The sequence below is a fragment of the Kogia breviceps genome, chromosome 3 (genome assembly GCF_026419965.1).
Source record: "Kogia breviceps isolate mKogBre1 chromosome 3, mKogBre1 haplotype 1, whole genome shotgun sequence".
In the NCBI taxonomy this organism is placed as follows: domain Eukaryota; kingdom Metazoa; phylum Chordata; class Mammalia; order Artiodactyla; family Physeteridae; genus Kogia; species Kogia breviceps.
This window is the reverse complement of record NC_081312.1, coordinates 169,139,822-169,162,534: the sequence shown is the minus strand read 5'-3', so window position 1 is coordinate 169,162,534 and position 22,713 is coordinate 169,139,822. Positions and strand designations below refer to the sequence as shown.

The 22,713-nt window shown below is 49.2% G+C and overlaps 1 protein-coding gene and 1 pseudogene across 7 annotated transcripts in view; both read right to left on the bottom strand.

Moving 5' to 3' along the window:
- CAMK1D (calcium/calmodulin dependent protein kinase ID) overlaps positions 1–22,713 on the bottom strand; it is a 429,331-nt gene that overhangs the window by 6,570 nt on the left and 400,048 nt on the right. For 4 of the 7 annotated variants that reach the window (XM_059056712.2, XM_059056710.2, XM_067030296.1 and 1 more), the window contains 4 exons: positions 9,060–9,172; positions 7,474–7,552; positions 2,159–2,246; positions 886–1,003 (listed from right to left, as the gene is read on the bottom strand). In XM_059056712.2, the coding sequence (XP_058912695.1) occupies positions 886–1,003; positions 2,159–2,246; positions 7,474–7,552; positions 9,060–9,172 (398 nt within the window). Of the gene's footprint in view, positions 1–881; positions 1,004–2,158; positions 2,247–7,473; positions 7,553–9,059; positions 9,173–22,713 lie in introns of all 7 variants that reach the window. The other 3 variants (XM_059056713.2, XM_067030297.1, XM_067030299.1) reach the window with 1 other exon arrangement.
- Positions 20,448–21,181, bottom strand: LOC131752398 (adenosine 5'-monophosphoramidase HINT1-like; annotated as a pseudogene).

Sequence of the window (22,713 nt, the reverse complement as noted above, 5' to 3'; positions counted from 1 at the left end):
TGACCAGAGGGTGGAAAGGATTTGCCCTGAGATGTAAATGTGGGCCTAAAGCAGCGTGCAGTTGTGTCAGGGGATGCTCATGGAGATTTCCCCGGGGAAAACTTAAGGACTGGACATTCCGGAATGAGGTGGGAGGGTTATTTAAAGAGGAAGGGAACCTTTCTTGAGGCAAACAGGAAGGAGTGTGCCGCTCAGAGTGAGACCAAACTGAAGGGTCTCAATGATTATGGAAATGAAGGCCTACAGGGACGATCAAGGCAACTTCTCTGCAGTGCAGAGGAGCCCATGGAAAGGCCTAGTATGAGATTAAGAGAAATATACAGAGTGGGGGAGTGGGAGAGAAAAATAAGGAGGGTGTGTGTGCCCCGTGATGTACTATCCCACACACAGATGAAGGACAACGAAACATTAGTACTATTACTTTGATCCCAAAGCCAACGCACTTCGTATAAATTAGCTCAAATGATTATCAGAAAAAAAAAAGAAAAGAAAATACATTTTAAAAGTCGATGAGATCAGACTGTCATATGAGGCTCTGCCATCCCTTCCTCAGTCCCTAAGGGTGATGAGAAGCAAAGCAGAACATAAGGAGATGGATCCGAAAGTGTTGGGCTTTTGTCCACACACACGTGGCTGTGTGGGACTTGAGCCTCAGATTTCTTATAAATGGAAACAACAGTAGCTACGGTTGTCGAAATATGAAATATCTAAATTTGAAAAAATATTTGAAAAATAGTGAATAGGATTGTTGGGAGTATTAAGTAAGATCAAGTATTAACAGACCCAGACAAACAGTAGCTACTCAGCAAACGAGAGTCCCCCTCTCTCCCTGCTAGATTTGTCTCAAACGCCAGTTGGAAAGTTCTGTTTTTGCTACATACGCACAGTCTTTTTGGCTGGCCAGACTGAGGCTGCTCGAAACACTTGCATTTGAACTGTCCAGGCTGCTGCCAAGATGTAGTTTTCTCATATGTCTCACGACGGCCGTGGCATTAAACGCTTGCTGAAATTTAAGAAAGGGGAAAAGCAGACAAAATATTCCAGCTAATTACAAAAGACCGAGACTGTCTCCTATCATTTATCCTGTTACCCTAAGCAGTTCAAACTTCTGGAAACGGTCTCATGATACACTAGAAAGGAAACTGATGTTGCTTCTTCTTCCAAAAGTACATTCATCATTTGACCCTCTCCCTTCAAGAAACTATATTTTGGAGATGAAGAGTATTTTTCTTCTGACATAATACTGTAGAATATAGAGTAAACGTAAGCCAATTCTCTCCATAATTTAAGAGAATGGCTTCTAGAACAAAAGGTGTATTATAATAATAGAGTACCTTAAAATATATTTTAAGAGCTTTAATTTTCTGATTATTGATGTTTTTGTCCTAAATAATAGCATTTCCTGTGAATAAAATAGGTCAGTGGAATTATTGTCTGTGTAGTCTCTAGCTGTTGGCTCTCATGCAAAAACAGCCAGCTCTTAATTACCCATTTCTGAGAACATAGGGTAATGTGGTTTAAATCCATCACATTTTTACCAGAATGTATTGATGAGTTCAACTGAGATTTCCTGGTTTTTTTTCCCCCTTTTTATGTCACTTTAATAATAGTTGGGCTTCCCTGGTGGCGCAGTGGTTGAGAGTCCGCCTGCCGATGCAGGGGACACGGGTTCGTGCCCCGGTCCGGGAGGATCCCACATGCCGCGGAGCGGCTGGGCCCGTGAGCCGTGGCCGCTGAGGCTGCGCGTCCGGAGCCTGTGCTCCGCAGCGGAAGAGGCCACAACAGTGAGAGGCCCGCATACCACAAAATAATAATAATAATAATAATAATAATAATAATAGTCAACCCTTCGAAGTTCCAGCAAAGTGAAGGAAGACAACACGGATTATGTTCTTAAGAAACAGCAAATGAGGAAAAGCTGGTAATATTGTTATTTTTGGATCACAGAGGAGAGATATTAAATCATACACTTTATCCCTCTCACACCACGATGCTCTCGTCAAGTCTTAATCCTTATCGGTTAAAATTAGCACACATTTGGGGATTCTCATCAAACTCGGGGGATAGAAACACTTCGAAATAAAAAACGCTTGAACTGTAGGGCCAGTTTCGTTTGAGTGGTTAAGTTCACTGGGAATGTAGGAAACACAGGACTCACTCTCCACTTGCTTTTGGCGAAGTTCTTCCGGATCTGGGCGCTGACAGACTCGTGGATGTTTTTGCTGAGGGCTGTGTCCCCGGCGATCCTGAAATGGAGGCAAAGATGCTTCTTCAAGAGGGTTTCTTGGTGGCGGGGGGCGGGGGGGGGCGTCTGACACTGGGTCCCAAGCTGCTTTCCTGGGGAAGCCATGTCCTATCCCCTCCCACAGGTTTGCTGAGAGGATGGCATGTCACTGTCCCTCCAGGCTGCTTATTTCACCCCACAGCTCTTGTCTGAACGTCCGTGACCCACCACCACTGCACTCCAAGCCCGGTCCCACCTCCGTACCCTGCACCCCCTCCAGGATGGGTCAGCACCTTCACGGTGGGCCACTCTGCCAGGCTCCCCCTTCTCTCCCTTTTCACCCCCATTCCTGCAACATCAGAGCCCACAAGGACAACACAACCTGACTTCAGCTCCCCTCCTTCTCCCCCTCCCCCAGCTTCCTACCCGCCGTGTCTCCCCTCTGAGGTCTCAAGCGTGTCCCCCACCTGGTCTGAGCGCCAGACCCCTACCCAGGGTCTCCCTCCCAGCTTCCTCCCCCGAGCCCCTCTCTGGCATCCCTAGGATCTCTGGTCCATGGACCAGCTCACACCCGGGCTCCACTGCTGCCTTCTGGCTCCATCCCGACTGACCTAAGCTCTGCCGCGTTCTCCTCCCCCTCCCGCCCCCCCGGGGCCCCTCACCTTCTCTGTGCTCAGTGACAGGGTTCCCAGCCTTAGCTCGGCCCTGCTTGGCACAGCTACTCCTGCATTTCCCAGAAAAGTTCTCAGAAGCACAAGGACTATGTCGCCGCTACCTTCCACTGGGTCCTTTACAACACTGGGCAATCTCTTCTCTAGTTCTTTTTTTTTTTTTTTTTTTTTGCGGTATGCGGGCCTCTCACTGTTGTGGCCTCTCCCGTTGCGGAGCACAGGCTCCGGACGCGCAGGCCCAGCGGCCATGGCTCACGGGCTCAGTCGCTCCGCGGCACGTGGGATCCTCCCGGACCAGGGCACGAACCCGTGTCTCCCGCATCGGCAGGCGGACTCTCAACCACTGCGCCACCAGGGAAGCCCTCTTCTCTAGTTCTTGCTTGACCTTAGCCTTCTATTAGCAGGGAGGAAGGGAGGTTTAGTTTTGACCTCCTGTCCTCAGAGTCCCCCCTCATCCTATTACTTCCTCCCTCTGCTTTATCGCACCTCTTCTCTCCCCCGCCCCCTCCCCTCCCCCGCTCCCCGGTTCTTACACCTCCTCTCTTCTCTCTGGACTTAACAGTCGCCAGTCTCGTTGATGAGCTGGGGGTCCCTCCAGCCCATCCTTCTCCCTCACATCCCTTCTCAACCTCAACACCACCCTCGCTCGCTCTGCATGTGACCGCTTGGCCTCCCCGAATCTCACAGGCAGTTGCATTTTGCTGAGTCTTTTCTGGGCTTGAAGCCATCCATCTTCCCTTTCCTCTAGCACCAAACTATTCCATTCTCAGCTGATGCCTGATGCCTCAGAAGGAATTGCTTGGATCTCGGAAATGTTAAGGGGCAGACAGATGCCGGGGACACTGACCATACTTTCTGGCTGGCAGAGCCCGTCAAGTCCCAGACTCCGAGGGCCCTGGACACAGACCAGCCTGCGCACAGGCTGCCGTGTTCAACCGATTTAGGACGTGAGAGGAACAAGCCTGGGGCTTTTTCAGATAGGAAACCAGCCCTGGATAAAAACTGTGTTCCCACCACCAGCCTCTTCTTTTAGGAACCGAAACCATGGCTGGTGGACTCTGGAAGGTAAGTCTGTGCCAGGCTGGGCCTAAGTTTAGAATACTGTACAGTCTGCTATTCCCAGAGCAGAGCAAGACCCCCCTAAATAGACTCCCCTAGTTTTCCCAGCAGGGCTGAAAAAATACACAGCTCAGAGGACACTCAGAAACGAACCAAGGCCAGTCAGGTTTCCATTTCCAACAGCTGTCAATTGCCTGCTTTCCCCAGACGCACTTCAGTGAAGAGAAATATGTGAATGAGCAGATCCACCTGGAACCCAAGGCACCAGGAGGCTGTGGAGCAAATGTCGTTCGTTATTCAGCCTCTCCTCCCGGAGGCCTCACGTGAGTGTCTCCCCCTGTTGGTAACAGCTGCATCCTCAGAAAAGAGCGCCAGTTCCACCTCGCGGTGGTCAGCTCTTTCTTGGAAACCAGGGGGCAGAAGTGGTAGGAAGGATGGAATTCTCGGGCTGAGCACTGACGAGGGGGGCAGAGCCCGCTCCAAACCAAACAGCCCGGGGGGCGGGGTGTCAGGGAGACTCCCTTCCCTGTGGGTGAGCGAGGCTGAGAGGGGAGGAAAATGCAAACTTTCAGTTTATTCTAGGGATGTTCCCTGCTCACTTGCCACAGTGCCAGGGTGCGCTGCCGCTGGGTAAGAACCAAGCGGGGCAGACGGTGGCCCAGAGGCCGCTGTTAAACACTCTTCTTGGAGGTAACGCCACCTCGGCTCACGACAGCTCACGACATTCCTCAAACAGGCACTGCGTGGGGATATATGTATACCTAGAGCTGATTCACTTTGTTCTACGGTAGCAACTAACGCAACAATGTCAAGCAATTATACTCCAATAAAGATGTTAAAAAAAAAAGAAAGAGAGAAAAAAACTTAAACAAAAAAATAGGTACCAAGGCTTCCCTGGTGGCGCAGTGGTTGGGAGTCCGCCTGCCGATGCAGGGGACGCGGGTTCGTGCCCCGGTCCGGGAAGATCCCACATGCCGCGGAGTGGCTGGGCCCGTGAGCCATGGCCGCTGAGCCTGCGCGTCCGGAGCCTGTGCTCCGCAACGGGAGAGGCCACAACAGTGAGAGGCCCGCGTACCGCAAAAAAACTCAAAAAACAAAAAAATAGGCACCGCAATCACGCTGCTGGCTCCCGACGGCCAGGAAGTTCACAGGGATCACGTGGGACGCTCAGCACTCCCAGCTTCAGCATCCTTCACCCACACAACCGGAGGCATGGAACCTTAGCATTGGAAGGGACCTTGGAGGTCACCTCACGGTCCTAGGAACTGAACAACGCCCCTGAGACAGAAGACTTCCCTTATGAATCCGCGCACACACACGTAAAGCTACAGGCACCCCCATTTCATCTGGGGCTCCCGACTCTCTCTCACTTCCCAGTTTTTGCCTCTAAACTAACAAAGGACATGGCATTTATATCAATTCTGCTCCATCAGGCCTGTCTGGCTCTTCTTCTCCACACACAGATCATTAAACTCTTCTCGCCTTTTGGTGTTTTTGCGTTTTGTACGCGGTCTGTTCTACCTGCACGGCTCTGGTTGTACCCTTTTCTAGTCACTGGCTCAAAACAGGCTTGGTGATGCCTGGTGTGTATCCCAAACTCCTGGGATCCATCCCAGTTCCTGTGGTCACTGCAGCTTGGCTGGCTGGAGTCCGGGGAGGGGAGGGGTGTCCATGAACGCTGAGGCGGGTGCACAGTTGAAGCCCCCCTGGCTGGCCCAGTCTGGAATCCCCGCCCTACCCTGGACAGCCCGGGGACAGCCTTCTCACAGCGTGAGGCTGGCATCTCCGTGAAGTCTCGCTTGATTCTGAGCCCACCTTGCCCCTTTGCCAGGCCCCTGACAGTGAAACTGACCTTTCTCTTCCTTGTTTTCTTTCAAAAGTGTCTGGTGAAGGAGAGATGAGGTTTTAACTGGCCTTCCTGCCTTCCACAGAGTGAGGCTGGATCAGTGGACAAGTTCTAGGAAGCAAATCACTTCCCTTCTTTTGAGGTCATTTTCCTCCTCTCTAAGATAACCTCAAAAGCCTCCTACATGAAAGATAAATAAGTACTGGGGTTGTAATGTACAACCGGGTGACTGCTTTATGCCATATTTGAAAGTAGTTAAGAGAAAATCCTGAAAGTTCTCGCCGCAAGGAAAAAAAATTTTTTGTAATTAACATATTAGGCAATGGATACTAAGTAAACTTATCGTGGTAATCATTTTGCAACATATACGGATGCCAAGTTATTATGCTCTAACACCTTAAACTTATACGGTGCTGCATACCAACCATCTCTCTGTAAAACTGGGGAAAAAGTCGCATACAGCTGTAAAAGCCAACTGTTTATAGAATAAGAAAAACTTTCCTATCTTTACTGTCACATACTTTGACCTATCATCCAAAGTGACTTATTAAAAAAATATCAGGCTGACACACAATCCAAACCGCCTCCTTTTCAGAAAATTCCTTCCTTCTCCTATCGGTTTGGGGTAAACAGCATCATTTGGGGATCTGACAGTTCTGCCTGGAAACATTTCTGGCTTTGCTGTTAGCTAGTTGTGTCCTGTTGGCTAAGTTTCTTTATTTTTCTACATATATTTCCTTATCTCAGAAATGGAGACAAAAATCTACCTTACAGGATTATCATAAAGGAAAAAATGCGGTGATATTTTAATATGATTAGCACAGGGCCTGGGACATCATAGATGATAAATGACGGCTGTTATTGTACATTAAAATACCGTGAAACTCGTCAGGAAAGGACCTCAGGCAGGTTCCCTTTGGAAGGTTAATCAGCATATGAGCATTGGGAGAAAATGCTGCAGGAGACGGTAGAATCAACAGGGAATTTCTCCTGAAGTCAAGGGTCTGCGCATTGTATCGGCTATTTTACTACTCCTGGCCTTTGCTTCCAAAAGGAGGCTCACGGTGCTTGAATAGGAAGAGCTTAATGACGCAGTTGCTACGTGCCAGAGGCGCTAAACCCTTTCTGTGTGTGCATGATCTCAGTCCCTGCTTACTTCAATCCTGTAAACTAGGTATGGTTATTCTCACTCTCAAGATGAGAAAATTCAGGCTCACAGAAGTACAAAGTCACTGGGTTCAACCCTAGAAAGTGGCACAAAAACAAGGTGGCCTCAGGGCACCGCAGGAAATGTAGTCCAGGATGTGGTAAACTATCAATTCATCCCTCTGGAGGTGAAGAAACACTAACTTGAAAAGCATCTTAAAAGGAAAAGAACATGTGACCTCAATTCATTTATGGACTGAGTAATAAGTTCAAGGAAAAAAACTCCACTCTTAATGCCTCCTTTGGGTATTACCTTCACTAAAAATGATCCTAAAATACTTCACATGAAGTGAAAAAGCTACAGCTATCTTTTGTGCATCTGTCTTTAGTGCCTTCAGAAGACTGTGTCCTTGTGTTGGTTTGGGGAAAGGATGAAAGCCACGGCCCAGATGGGATGCAAGCTTCACCCGTGGCTTTCACAACGAAGCCCCAGCTGACTGGCCTCTCTAGCGGGTGATTCTTCTTACCACGGGTGCCGAGCTGCCTGCTCGCATGTGTATCTTTTATTTGGATCTTTCTCCATCAGGTTCCGAATGAAGTCTTTTGCTGTTCAAAAGGAAGGCACAAGAGGGGGAGTCAGTATGTAGCTTGAGATATGACAATATGATACCAGGGTGCCTCTGTGAGTATCAAGGGTACCATGGAAACACGAGACCAGCCTTCCATGGACACTCGGGACCTGGGACAAAAAGGCAGGTGGTACCAGCATCTGGGGAAAAGGGAAGCCAAGGTTTGGGTTTCTGAGTGGTGACCCAGTGAACGAGAAGGCAGCCCAGCCAGGCCTGGGACCCTGCCTTCCCAGCTCGAAGTCCCTTCCCGCCGGCAGCTAGTGGCGCCTTTGTTTCAGGGAAAAGGTGAAATATCTTTGCCGCCAGGTGCCTCTCACTCAGCTCACTGCTGCCTTAGGGAGCTGTTTCGTTGACGTCCTCACATTAAGAGCTCACCGATTCAACAAAGTCGCCCGAGCACCCACTGTGGATGCACAGCCCTCCGGAAGCCCCCTCTGCAGCCCCCGCGGGTGATTACAAACAGCGAGCAGGAAATTACGGTGCAGGAGATGTGCCCTGGTGGGGAAGCAAAACTGCTTGGAGGCTCAGGACCAGGTATGACCCAGAGCAGGACACTGAGAACATGAGAGGCTGGGACCCAGAACCAGAAGATGACACATGGCAGGCGGGACATCTGTCACCTTGTGGCGTCTGGCAGCTCACGGCCCACAGGGCGGGACTTCTGGGGGACAGCCGGGGCCCTTCCTGACTCAGAAGTAAACTACTCCCCATGTGGCTCTTTCCTGCAAGCCTTGGAGAACTATAGTCCGGTCCCAGGTTTTGGAAGACTGAGGAAGAAAGCAGGGCATTTCCAGTTAGGAGGAAATAACACGAATAATAAAATGGGATATTTGAATAGCTCATTCATTATTTCATGTGATCCTTACACCACCCACCAGGGTGGGAGTGGTATTATTACCATCCTCATCTTGTCAGGGAGGAAACTGAGGCTGGAGACATTCCATCCACTTACGTGGGCCTTGGGTTTGATTTTTATCCCTGAGGAGGAAATGGTGAACTTTCCTGGGAATGTTCTGTGTGGCACAGTAGCTGAGACTCGGGCTCTGGAGTGAGGGCGTGGGTTCAAACCCCAGCTCTGCCACTCACGAGCTGTTATTTCACCTTCCGGGGCCTCAGTTTCCTCATCTGTCAAATGGGGCTAATAGTAATCCCCACCCGATAGGCTGTCCTGAGGACTGGGTGAACTAGCACACATGCAGAGTTTAGAGAGCACAGCACACAGTAAGTAAGCTCAATAAACTCGAGCTAATACTGTCTCACTCCAGATCAGGGTATGGCCAGGCGTGGTGGAGGAGTGAGTCCCTATCCCTCAGCCTGACTCAGGGCACGTGTCCCAAGCCTCTCCTCGCTTCTCAAGTCAAGTCTAAGTGCGTAGCATCCTCAGGAGCCTCAGGACGGTTCTGAGCCCCCGGGGACTGTTGGAGACTCAGGTGGGCTGGGTGTCGGGGTCCCAGGAGCCGCCCACCAGGAGCCGAGAGACCTACCGGAGTCGGAGATGTCATCCCAGTAGGGGGAGTCGAACTCATATTCCGCCTTGAGAATCTGCTCAAAGAGCTTGGAGTCATTTTCGTCATAGAAAGGAGGGTAGCCGCAGAGCCTGGAAGACAAGAGGATCTCTTGTGAGGATCTGAACCGGCTGAGGACCCAACACCACGTGGTGGCTTGACATCCTGCCTGGGAGGAAGAGCTGTCTTCACTGGAGTGGAGGAAGCCTGCACCGTGTGCGCTACAGACACAGTCTCAGCAAAGGACCCACACGTTCTCTGGGCACACGTGGCACAGAAGAAAAATTGTGACTTCACAGGTAGCTAAAAGGGTTAACCCTGGTGGCGACTGAGGGTAGACACATCTTAACGCTTTGCAACTTATTCACCAGAGTCCTGCACGCCCTGAACACCTACCAGTGCCCTCTGTGTACAAACGTTACTGATCTTACCGCCTGGGATATGGTCCCTAATAGACGATGGGTTAGTGAAACAAACAAAATATATGTTTGGTATACATTTCAAGACCTCTCCAGGTTCATTTTATTTAATAAATCATCAGAGGAAGAAAGGGAAATTTTATACACTTGAGTCACCAAATTGCCACAAGTGGCCCCAAACTGCAGAGTATCACCCTACCATGCCCAATTCAGGTATTTGGAAGGTTACAGTTTTGCCCATTAATATGCAATAAGCAGAAGGTGACATACATTTTAATACCATGACCCTTTTTCCACTGAACTGTTTCAAAGTTGATTTTTAAAAGATCATATGGGAATTCCCCTGGTGGTCCAGTGGTTAGGATTTGGCGCTTTCATTGCCGAGGGCCTGGGTTTGATCCCTGGTTGGGGAACTAAGATCCTGCAAGACACATGGCACGGCCAAAAAACATTTAAGAAAGAAAAAAAAAAAGAGGATACTAAGATGTTGGTGCAAGAAACTTTTAGTTCTAGAGGTACTGACAGTCATAACAGAAGTAGGAATTTTTGTTAAATACCCCAAATACAATTCGTGCCATGAAACTGTGGGTCCTCACTCCCAGGTCTGCTACAGGCTCTGAGGTGACCTTTACCATGAAAGGTCAACGATGCATTTTCTGGACCAAAATGTCCTCATCTAAACACGAAGAGGCCAGACTAGAAAAATTCCTAATATTCTTTCTGGCTTTAAGATGCTGTGGGTCTATGCTTCCTCCCCCAATTTGTTTGGCTGGTCCACGATTGAGGCCCACGGCGGGCAGGCAGGGGCAGCCTCTGGTTGGGACTGGACATTGGGAAGGGGTGAGACTGAGGCTGCGGCCATAAGTGACGGACAGAGCAGAGGGCGAGGCTGGATTCTGGAAGGCCAAGCGCAAAGCTGGGTGGCGCAGAACTTGGTTCCGGGCCCGAGACAACCCACGGGGCGGCAGCAGCCACGGTGAGAGAGCCCCGCCCCCAGCCGAGCCCTGAATCTTCCCACGCAGCCCCTTTGTTCAAAGCACAGCTACAGCCTAGAGACCAGTTTAATGAGAACAAGTGAACGGGAATCAACAGACTCCAGGCCTCCGAGCGATGTAGGCTGCCAGCAAGTAAGAAATTTAATGAAGGTTCGAAACACAGCTTTCAGTACAAATTTGCAGCCTCTCCTGCCGCTCTACTGTACAGCATCACTGGACGTGCTGCACAGGGGGACGGCCGATGACACTTTTAAAGGCTGTGAGACATTCTGTGGGCTGTTAAGATTCCGAATCATCTATCCCTACAAGGTTGATTCAGGGGCCAAGTGCCTGGAAATTGTCATTTTTAAAGATTTGCTGCTTTGGGTGAAGTAAGAGCCAGTGCTTCTGAAACCACGAAGCACATATTTCACTACCCAGGAAAGTCTGGAGCTGAGAGATGGATATGGAAATGTTTCCCATAATGAGGATTTGGGCTAAATGAAATATGCACATTAGGAAAAGCAGACAGGGCGAAATGTGAGTTCATCTCGGAAAATAACGAAATTTTAGATATGTGAGGTTTTTGTTTATTAACAACGGACTGTGTTTTACTTTACAGTTTGTCTCTCTTTTTCAAGGAAAAAGAAACCTTCAAGAAAATTGCAAGAAAGATCTAATCTTCTTGTGCCCATTTTCTTAAAGTACTCCTGATTTCTTCTGGTTTGAGCTCCTCTTTTCTGGGGGCAAGGGGAGTATAGAATACTGTGTTTGTGTGTCTGTACTGAGGATGGAAGGGAAGGAAACGGACGGAGTTTGGGGACTAAGTTAAAATTAAGAAAGAAACATTTTAAATAAGGACTGAAACAGACAGAAGGGCAAGGAGAAGTTGTAAAATCTTCCTCAGATCTAGAAGATTCACAGAGTTCCCTGGTCAGGCTACTTCGTGAGCAGGTTTGTGTGGTGGGTTCAATTAGGAGAAATGACTTTGAGTTGTTTCTAGCTCCATATACAGAATGCTGACTTCCGTGGTCCTGGATCCACCCGTTTGCAGATTTCATCTCTGTGTTCACATTTTACATTATCAAACCATTTAAATAACCTACAGATGATCTCACTGTGGGTTCTCAAAGACGAAAAAGCCACTCCCAACTGTTGTAGGCCTAAAAGCCCATGGTTCAGAATAACATCTAAACTTGACAACCCACCAACAGACGGTCACGCCCAATACGGCAGCTCGCCTTCATGGGCTCATCCGTCACACCCATCCCAGCCTCTGGACGGCCACCTAGGGAGAATGCTTCCACCTCCCGTCTTCCCTGTGCTACTCAGTCTGCCGTCTCATCTACCTTGGCACACTTACACATACATACTACTAGATTCCAGTGTAGCTTCGACTGAGCCCTTATTTTGGGTCAAAAACTCCACCAAGGTGCTTTGCTGTATTATCTCACTTACACCTCACTCTCCCAGGCACTTCCCTGGTTGGGACGCCACATTTCCATTGCAAGGGGCACAGGTTCAATCCCTGGTGGGGGAACTAGATCCCGCATGCCGCGTGGTGTGGCCAAAAAAAAAGGATTAAAAAAAAATAAAATTGGGGGGGCTTCCCCGGTGGCGCAGTGGTTGAGAATCCGCCTGCCGATGCAGGAGACACGGGTTCGTGCCCTGGTCCGGGAGGATCCCACATGCCGCGGAGCGACTGAGCCCGTGAGCCATGGCCACTGGGCCTGTGCGTCCGGGGCCTGTGCTCCGCAATGGGGGAGGCCACAACAGTGAGAGGCCCGCATACCGCAAAAAAAAAAAAAAAAAAAAAAAAAAATTGGGGCTTCCCTGGTGGCGCAGTGGTTGAGAGTCCGCCTGCCGATGCGGGGGACACGGGTTCGTGCCCCGGTCCGGGAAGATCCCACGTGCCGCGGAGCGGCTGGGCCCGTGAGCCACGGCTGCTGAGCCTGCGCGTCCGGAGCCTGTGCTCCGCAACGGGAGAGGCCACAACAGTGAGAGGCCTGCGTACCGCAAAATAAATAAATAAAAATATAAAAAAATACAAAAAAATGAAAACAAAAACCCCCTCACTCCCCCCGGAGGTGGGCTTCCCCAACACCTTCCCTGTGTCCTTCAGAGCCACCCTCCGCTCTGCTCTGTCCCCGGGAGGCTGACCTGTACGGAGGGTTGACTGAACTCTCTGGCATCTGGTAGGGGGTTGGCCAGTGGGGGCCCCAGGGGAGATGAGGACGGAAGGAGGAAGTCAGGGCAGGGTGAGTGTTGCCCTGAGCCTTCCCATCCAGAGCTCAGGCGGGTTACACCCCTGGGCTGAGGGCCAGTGCTGCTCTCAAGGGAGGGGACTCTACCAGACTCCCTTGGGTGTGGTAACTGCTTTCTCCCTCCCCCAATCACCGAGGGTCTAAGGGTGCTTATGGCTCAGCTGCTATAAATCTCAAGGTCCCGGTACTATTATTCCTTGTGGTCCCCTCACACCAGATCCGTGTATACAGTCCTCAAACAATTCTCATTTGAAAGGTAGAGAAACGGGGCTTCCCTGGTGGCGCAGTGGTTAAGAAGCCGCCTGCCAAGGCAGGGGACACGGGTTCGAGCCCTGGTCTGGGAAGATTCCACATGCCACGGAGCAACTAAGCCCGTGCACCACAACTACTGAGCCTGCGCTCTAGAGCCTGCAAGCCACAACTACTGAGCCTGAGTGCCACAACTACTGAAGCCCACACACCTAGAGCCCGTGCTCCACAACAAGAGAAGCCACCACAATGAGAAGCCCGCGCACCGCAACGAAGAGCAGCCCACGCTCGTCACAACTAGAGAAACCCTCGCGCAGCAACGAAGACCCAACGCAGCCAAAATTAAATAAATAAGATAAATAAATTTCTATTAGAAAAATAAAATTAAAAAATAAAGGCAGAGAAACTAACTTGCAGCAAAGTCAGGACACCAGCCCTACCTGTCTGATTCCGGGTCTGTGCTCTTAACTGTTTTGCCTGTTCACTAAAGGGAAGGAGGCTTGAGAACTGAACCTTATGTTTCAGTCTTGACTTTGAATTCTCTGTGCAGGCCATTTCATTTGCCCACCGGTCCCTTCATCTGCAAACAGAACCTGGCAACTGGACGCTACCTCCGCAACCTCATTTCCCACACTCTGGGTCTAGTAGCTAAGATGCTTGGGGTTGGTTCGCTGCGCACTGGGCACTTGTTGTTTCTGGACCAAGGTAAAGGTACGCACTCTACCTGGGCTGCCCTCCCCCGGCCCCTTCCATCGACTCAGGCACACCCCTGGAGACCAGCTGCCGTGTTCCTAGTAAGACCCAGTCCCCTGCTGCTAGGTGGGGTCGGTGCCCTGCTCTGTGTCCCCACGGCAGCGGACAGAGCTCCGTGGTGACACTTCCTACACTGCCCGCTGCCCTGACCTGTCCACAAGCTCCTTAAGGCAGGACCATGTCTTATGTCTTACTTTTGTCTTTGGATTTTCAGTGTCCAGCCCAGGGTCTACCCATGGCAGATCCTGGGTAAATGTTTGGAGGACCAAAGATGCTCTTGAAAAAGAGGCTTCATCGTTGGCTGCTGAGCCCCCTGGATGGGCTCTGAAACAGAGACGAGGATGACGATGAAGGAGAGCCCACCGCTGCCCAGCCCAGGTAGCTGTCAAAGTTCCCACCTGCCCCGACTCCTCCCTCCTGTACCTCACCCCTCTCAGGAGGTGGTAAAAAAGCAATGCTCTGTGTCATTGACAGATGTTCCAGAAGAACCCAGTGTGCAGGGCCAGGTGCTGGGGGCAACCTGGCCTGTGTTTGTAGGGAGAATGCAATGGGTTATCTAAAATGCCACTTTTGTCTTGTGGACAAGGTTCATAAAGGAGGTTCTCCATGAAGAGCCCTTTTAACATAAATGAATGTGAAAACTGGCCACGGCCGACCATGGCTGATTCACCAGGGCACAGTTATTCTTGGAAAATGAAATGCTGTTGATAGCATAAGAGCTCCTGCTGCGAGGTCCTGAGACTTGACTGTGGTAATTATGCTACGTTAAGGGACGTTCTTTCCCCTCGCTTGCCCTCGGCCATGTATATGCGTCCCTATAAAAATGGACGCCTGCTGAAAAGATTTGCAAATAATGATCAGTTGTTACCTCCTTTCCCCTTTTATGTAACTTTATTGTCATAATTCACCTCACCCTTCTATGTTCTTGCATATTTCTTGGACCTTTGAATTACAGATTTTAAGCTTCTGCCTTTCCTTACGGCTTCTGGTACCAGAGACAGACGCAGAGAAGACAGGAAGGAGCCGGTATCAGAAGTGCTGGTAGGCAATGAGATGTCACCTGTTAGGACGGCTATCATCAGAAAAACAGAAGTTAACGAGTGTTGGGATGTGGAGAAAATGGAACTCTTGTGCACCGTTGGCGGGAATGCAAAATGGTGCAGCCGGTCTGGAAAATGTTACGGAGGTTTCTCAAAAAATTAAAAATGGAGCTACCATGTGATCCAGGAATCTCTCTTCTGGATATATTCCCAAAGGAAGTGAAATCAGTGCCTTGAAGAAATATGCATGCTCCCATGTTCACTGCAGTATTATTCACTATGGCCAAGACTTGAAAACAATGTGTGTGTCCACTGATGGATAAATGGATAAAGGTGTAGACAGGGAAGCCATCCATACAGGAGGGCGACTGGCTTTGCAGCTGTGAGGAAGGTGGCTTTGAGGCAGAAGACAAGTTAGCAGCTGTGCTCCGGCAAAGGAAGGACAGGACGGCGCAGGTGGCGGTAGTTGGATCGGGGGAACAGATTCCAAAAGAGTTCAGAGGGAAAACCAGGAAGATGAGGTGATCAGCAATGTGGAGAGGGAAGGCCAGGATGCCTCCCAGGTCCCCAGCACGGACACGGGGGCTGCCGTCAACCGTGGGAGAACACAGGGGTAAGGGTGGGTCTGAGGGTGGCCCTGACACGTCACTGTGCCACCTGGCAGTTAAAACTTCTCTTTTCAGTGGACACGGTCCCCCCTTGGGGAAGCAGCTCTGGGCAGTTGTGTCCTTACAGTTAGAAAGTCAACACCTAATGTTCCACCCCAGCCTGCCTTCTGGAAAGACAGATGGCAGGAGCGTGCTTGGGACCATTGTGGCCTGTCGGTGGGAGAGAAGGATGGAGAAACGTGAACCTGGGTCTCTACTCAACCAAGTCCCACTACGGTCACGCCCAGTAGCCTTTGTTCGGCCCTTTGCTCCACCACAGAGCTGCAAGGGGATGCAGAGGATAGAAAATCTGCTGTCCAGATCCTGTGGAACTCGGCAGGGCTGGGCAGAAGTTCAGGCCTGCCTCACTGACCCAGAGTAACTGCAAAATCAAGTAACACGTATAAGCAAGTTTTCTGACCACCTGAAATATGCTTCTTAAGTGCCCAAACATATCGCGAATATTTTATAACACTTTTTTTTTTTTTTTTTTTTTTTTTGCGGTACACGGGCCTCTCACTGCCGTGGCCTCTCCCGTCGCGGAGCACAGGCTCCGGACGCGCAGGCTCAGCGGCCATGGCTCACGGGCCCAGCCACTCCGCGGCATGTGGGATCTTCCCGGACCAGGGCACGAACCTGTGTCCCCTATATTGGCAGGCGGACTCCCAACCACTGCGCCACCAGGGAAGCCCGCGAATATTTTACATAAAAAGCATCTGAGCACAACAGCCCACACTGACGACTCAATCATCATTAGGAAACAGCAACCCAGATCTTGCCCTTTAGTCTAATTGGAAGAAGGGCTCTGAAGGTGAAGAAAGAAGTGATTTTTTTTTTTTTTTTTTTTTTTTTGTGGTACGCGGGCCTCTCACTGTTGTGGCCTCTCCCGTTGCGGGGCACAGGCTCCGGACGTGCAGGCTCAGCGGCCATGGCTCACGGGCCCAGCCGCTCCGCGGCATGTGGGATCTTCCCGGACCGGGGCACGAACCCATATCCCCTGCATCGGCAGGCGGATTCTCAACCACTGCGCCACCAGGGAAGCCCAGAAGTGATTTTTTAAGGGAAGGAGTGTTGCTGTTCTCTGAGGCCTGACTTTGCTTTCGGAGGAGTTTCGTGATGTGGTTTCCTCAGCCTGGGATTTCGAGAAATAAAGACACAGATTCAAATCCTGGCTCCAGCAAGTCCTGGTGCAGTGACTTTGGGGAAATTATATATTGGCTCCCGGTCTCAGGTTCCTTTGTGAAAGGAGGATAATAAGGCCCACCTTATAGAGACATATTATAACATATGTAACATACACTATATACGAATCTATATAACACACACACATGGATTGATGGATGGATACAGAGAAAAGATGTAACATTTGAAAGCGCCTGTCACACAACAATCACTAAACACCAGTTGTCCACCGTTACCACTACTTCTCTTTTCCATCCCACCAACTCCGTCTCACTTATCAGGTTCCTTCAGCTGAAATACTGTGAACTGGGACCCTGTCCACCATCAGAAAGACCAACAGACGAGTCCTGAGGGACTCAGTTTACATTCTAAATGTGAAAACAAAGCAACATATTTTAAACTTTTGTAACTAGTCTCAGAATCACCCGCGAATGACCACACATCCTGACCTAAACTTCTAAACTGCTCTAGAAGGGAAGGAGAGAGATGCTTCCTCCGGTAGCGATTCTGTACCCTGCGTGATGGATACGAGGACAGGATGTCCTGGAGACCTGCTTTTCAACCTTAATCTTTGTGGGCCGGTATTTCCAAGCATTTTGCCAAGGAGCCCTCAATTCTAGGAATAGCTCAAGCTTCCCTGAGAACACTTACTCAAAGGTATATTTGTGAAGAGAGAATATTTTTATGCAATTGAGCAAAACAAGAAAACTGCACGTATATTGCAAACCAGAGGAGCCACACAGGGCCCAGCCAGGCCCAATGGGTCTCTGTAAAACACTCACAAAATCAGTCAAATCTGGGTGTCCCTCCTCTGGATGCTAGAGTCTGTTGGATATGTAACAACAGCTGGAGAGCCACCAGTTCACCCTTTGTCTTGGCTGTCAGTAGTTATTCAACCAGTGTTTATTGGATGAATGTCTGGGACCCCATACTAAGGAATCTGGGTTGTATTTGTCTTACTCTGGTTAATAGGACAGACTTTTAAAACTAATAAAATAAAGCAAAGCATTTTAAGCTGACAAATCTCTGGCAATTAGTTGCAAGGCTCAAGCGGCAAAATAGATTTCAGCCTATTATTCGGATTTATAGACCAGGATGACCAATGAGACCCGAATGTTTACAAAACTGTAATGCAATTACTTCAGCAACTAGAGATTTGATTATGTGCATATGCCAGAGCTTTCTCCTTGCCAACCTGGAAGAGACAAGGGAAGGTTCACGTATTAGAACCACAGGCAGGCTGACATCAGCAAGGCATCGCTGGTGAAATGCGATGGATAAATGTCCCACGTCACCCCTGAGATCTGCTTAATACGCTGAAAGCTGAGCAGGAGGAAGCAGGTCAGGGAAACACCTAGAGGAGGAAGGAAAGGGACACTGGAAGGTAGATGGGAAACACATCCCTTAGAAAGTTTATACGCACCGGAGCTGAAGATTGGGAGCCAGGCAGGAGGGGAAGAAGAACAAACACCTGCCCAGGCGTGAGAAGTCAGCAGCATACTCCACGTGGAGTAACACAGTTTACAAAAACTCTCTACACAGTAAAGGGTTAGGCTGGACAAGACATCATCCTAAGCTGCTGCGCTGTGATCCAGGGTTCTCCTTCCAAGTGTGTAACTCTTTGATTCTTGCACCAGCCAAACGGACAGCACCTCCAGCAAGTCTGGGGGCTGAGCACAGAGGCCCCGCGCCTCCTCCGGCAGGTGACGTACAAGTGAAGGAGGTTCGGACGAACCCACTGCCAACTCAGCTTCCGCTGACAGTGGATCGGAGGGCTTGGTGGGGAGGAGAGGGTGAGTGAAGGGAGCATCCAACAGCCGGGATGTTGTGTTAGGAGAAAGACAGCGAAACTTTCAGCAGCTAAAATTAGTTCTCAAGAGTGATGGATCGGGCTTCCCTGGTGGCGCAGTGGTTGAGAGTCCGCCTGCCAATGCAGGGGACGCGGGTTTGTGCCCCGGTCCGGGAAGATCCCACGTGCCGCGGAGCGGCTGGGCCCGTGAGCCGTGGCCACTGAGCCTGCGCGTCCGGAGCCTGTGCTCCGCAAAGGGAGAGGCCACAGCAGTGAGAAGCCCGCGTACCGCAAAAAAAAAAAAAAAGAGTGATGGATCTGCACCAAGGGGTGCAGACGTCTAGCCCGGAGGTGATTGACATGGGCATTAACTGACGGTTCTGAACCCCGGCGGATTTCCAGCTCGACTTTTGCATCTAGACTTTGCTTTTTTAGTTGTGGGGCCCTTGCTCCCTCCCTCCCTCCTCCATCCCCCCAGCTTCCTTCTCTCTCACGTTCTGCTTGGTAAGCAGTTATGAATCTGTGCAGACTAACAGCCGCACTTGGGAGATGCCTTGGGACCTCCATCCTGCTGGCCTTGGCTTTATTTTATTTTATTTTATTTTTTGGTTATTTACCTGATTTATTAGCACCAGTCTGACGAAATCAATGGGAAAGTTAATATGCCTAAGGAAAGTAGACTCAACCTGCTTATATATGATACGAATGCTTCTCTCATTATTACATTTTTTCCAGCGGCACAAATCCCTCCAAAACTCCTCCCCCGCCCCAGACCTTCCCTCATAAAAAAGTCATAAAAATGCATAAAGTATTAGGGGAAAAATTTTTTCTTATAAATCCTCCTAGGGTGGGAAAGGATCTTAAAAATATGAACTAAATTAAAAATTGATACATTAACTATATAAATATTTTAAACACCATAAACAAAGTAAAAAAATGACAGTTGGATAAAAACTCACTTGTAAGACATATACAGCCAATTTCCCTAATCCACTCCCCCTAAATTTTGAAAATCACTAATAAAATTAAACACTTAGAAGAAAAACAATTTACAATAAAATGTGTCCAAAATCTACTAAAATGGTCTTAGGGATTAAAAATGGAAGGAACCCGTAAAACACAAAGAGAACGAGAGAAGAGACAAAGCAGGCAAGAAGTGTTCAATAAATTTTAGAAGCTGGAAAGTACCTACATGAAGGAAAGTAAAGAAGCAAAACTATTTGCCCTGTGCAGCGTTAGAGAGGCTAGGGTTCATGGCAAGAACAACAAAAAAAAAAGTTTTGTTGTCAGCCTACATAAGAACTCAAACCCTGAGATCTCCCCCCAACTCTACATAGCCAGAGTCATGCATAACTTAAAAATTTTTGCTAGTGTGCACATACACATTCACAACAATGAGTTTTCAATTTGGAGAGTTAATTCTAAATAATATATTTGCAAGTCTTTATAATCAATAGCGTTAGGTAACAAGGAAACACCATTGTATGGCTTCACATGGTCATCAAAGATTCTGTGACAAATCTACTTTCATGCCTTCCACACTACCCCGGTAGTCCAGGGGAAACATGTGAGCTGGACAAAAAGCATTTTTGTTACACCTACAACTGTCACTTTCTGGACCAATCACATCACATGCTCCTTTGTTCTCAGAAAATAAGAGAACTGGATTAGAAAATCTTCTCCTGGACTAATATTTTACCCTAAAAGGATATTTCAAAGCTAAAGCTAAATTTATGAAAATTTTAAATTTGTCTTCAAAGATCAGTCACAGCATTATTGCCATGTACATATGCTGAGTCCTCCTTGGGGAGAAAAAACAAAAACCTCCCAAATTATGAACTCCACCTTCAAACATTCCAACAAATATTAAAAAATAAAATAAGTCAGATACAGAATTCAGACCATGCAACAATGTCTTTTATTATGTATGGGTTTTTAAAATTATTTCTGCAATCTCTCCATACACAGGCAAAAAAAGTATTGTTTTGCGTATTGGAACTTGCAGACCTGATCACTGCATAGAGAAGGGAAAATTATCCCTACAACACGCTTACCCAGGAGGCCAATTCATCTGCCGACCTCCAAGAACATGGAGACAGACAGACTGTCCCCCATCTGAACCTTCACTCACCACCATTCGATAACGCTTCTTCAGGCCCAGATCAGCAGCACATTTCTTGCCAAAAATCATTAAATGTCCAAGAAGACTTTCATCGTCATCTTCTGCCGAAGAAATCTGGGATATATGTTTCTTGGGTATCACCGGAAAATGTGTTGGTGCTTGAGGGGAAATGTCATGGAAAGCAGACACTGGGCATCCTCATAAATGATTTTAGCTGGGATTTCCTTGCGGATGATCTTCCTGAAGATTGTGCTGCCACCAGGTCGGGCGGCCTGAGCCTTAGCGATCTCATCTGTCATCTTGGCCTCCCTCCTGCGCGGCCGAGAAGCCGGCCTTGACTTTTTTTTTTTTTTTTTTTTTTTTTTTTTTTTTTTTGCGGTATGCGGGCCTCTCATTATTGTGGCCTCTCCCGTTGCGGAGCACAGGCTCCGGACGCGCAGGCCTAGCGGCCATGGCTCACGGGCTTAGTTGCTCCGCGGCATGTGGGATCTTCCCGGACCAGGGCACGAACCCGTGTCTCCTGCATTAGCAGGCGGATTCTCAACCACTGCGCCACCAGGGAAGCCCCGGCCTTGACTTTTGAGTGAACTTTTCACTTATCCCCTGGCCTCCGATGGCTCTCGTCCAAGGCACTTCTGAGGATGATTAGAAACTGTTTTCATTCTCAGAGGTGCATCCCTGGAAGTGCATTGTGAGAGCACAGCAAGGTGATTGGAAGCCAGAAGGCGGTCTTGTGTGTTGCCCGACTCCGGCGCACCTGTACTTGGCACCGAATCACGGGCTCCCGGCCCCCCCATCTGAACCACCTCCACGAGTGTTTCTAGACTTGCTGGTGTGAGCTGGTACCTCTCCCCTTCCCACCTCCATTTCTTCTCCGACTGGGCACAAACCCCACTCAGACTAAGTGGTCCGAATTCATGACTCTTGTCACTACAGCTCCTGGCAAGATGGCCATTTCACTCTCTGTGCCCCTTTTGGTTTTTTAACTATCTCTGTACTGCCTCCCTTCTGTCTCTGTGCTGCGGTGCTACATTCCAGACGGTAAATCTTTTAAAACATAATAAAAGCCTCTTTTGATTCTTTCATTTGCTCGGTGTGATGCTAGACAAATTCAACATCCTGATAGTCAGAGATTATATTTTTCCCATTACTAAGTATTGGTGATATTTTTTATTTATTTATTTTTGGCTGCATTGGGTCTTCGTTGCTGTGCGTGGGCTCTCTCTAGTTGCGGTGAGCGGGGGCTACTCTCTGTTGCGGTGCGGTGGCTTCTCTTGTTGTGGAGCATGGGCTCTAGGCGCACAGGCTTCAGTAGTTGTAGCACACAGGCTCTAGAGTGCAGACTCAGTAGTTGTGGTGTACGGGCTCAGTAGTTGTGGCTCGCGGGCTAGTGGCTCCGCGGCATGTGGGATCTTCCCGGACAAGGGCTTGAACCCATGTCCCCTGCACTGGCAGGCAGATTCCTAACCACTGCGCCATCAGGGAAGTCCCAAGCGTTGGTAATATATAAGTTCAAAGCCGGATCAAACCTTCCAAGTTATATTTAAAAAATCATGTCTCAAATTGAACAGGACATCTTTTATCAAACACAGAAAGCACATCATCTCCTTAGATAATTGAGTCTTGGAGGATAAACCATCGACCTCCCCCTGCCTGACGGCCTTGCTGATATTTGAAGACAGTCCTTCCAAGCCCAGATCACCGTACACCGCTCTTACGGAGCCTTCCTCAAGGCCCGGGCAGGGTTCACGTCTCTCCCCTGGGAACTCTCCCTGATCTTGCCTCCCATCTCCGTGACAGCCAGCAAGACTGGACTGTAAGTTATCTGTTTACTGTCTGTTGCCACAGTAGCGACTCCGTGGCCAGGCAGCAATGAATCCAGCTCAGCAGCCCCATGAGATTGCTGGACACATATTAGGATCAATAAGTGTTAGTTAAGTGAGTGAATGTCAATCTCCTGCCTTCCATTCTCCAGGCTAAATATCCCGATGCATTCAGTTACTACTTAAATGACAGTTTCCCGGAGATGATGCTTTACCTGAAATGTTTTTCCATTTGGCCTGAGGCGGCACCATTCAGTGTGTAAAAGGAGCCATTCCCTTCCTGCTTCTCCCGCTGGGTGCCCTCTCTACCAGGGGCTTTGCAAAGACAAAGGCACAGATACCGGTGGATTCCACCCTCCCTGAGGTCACTG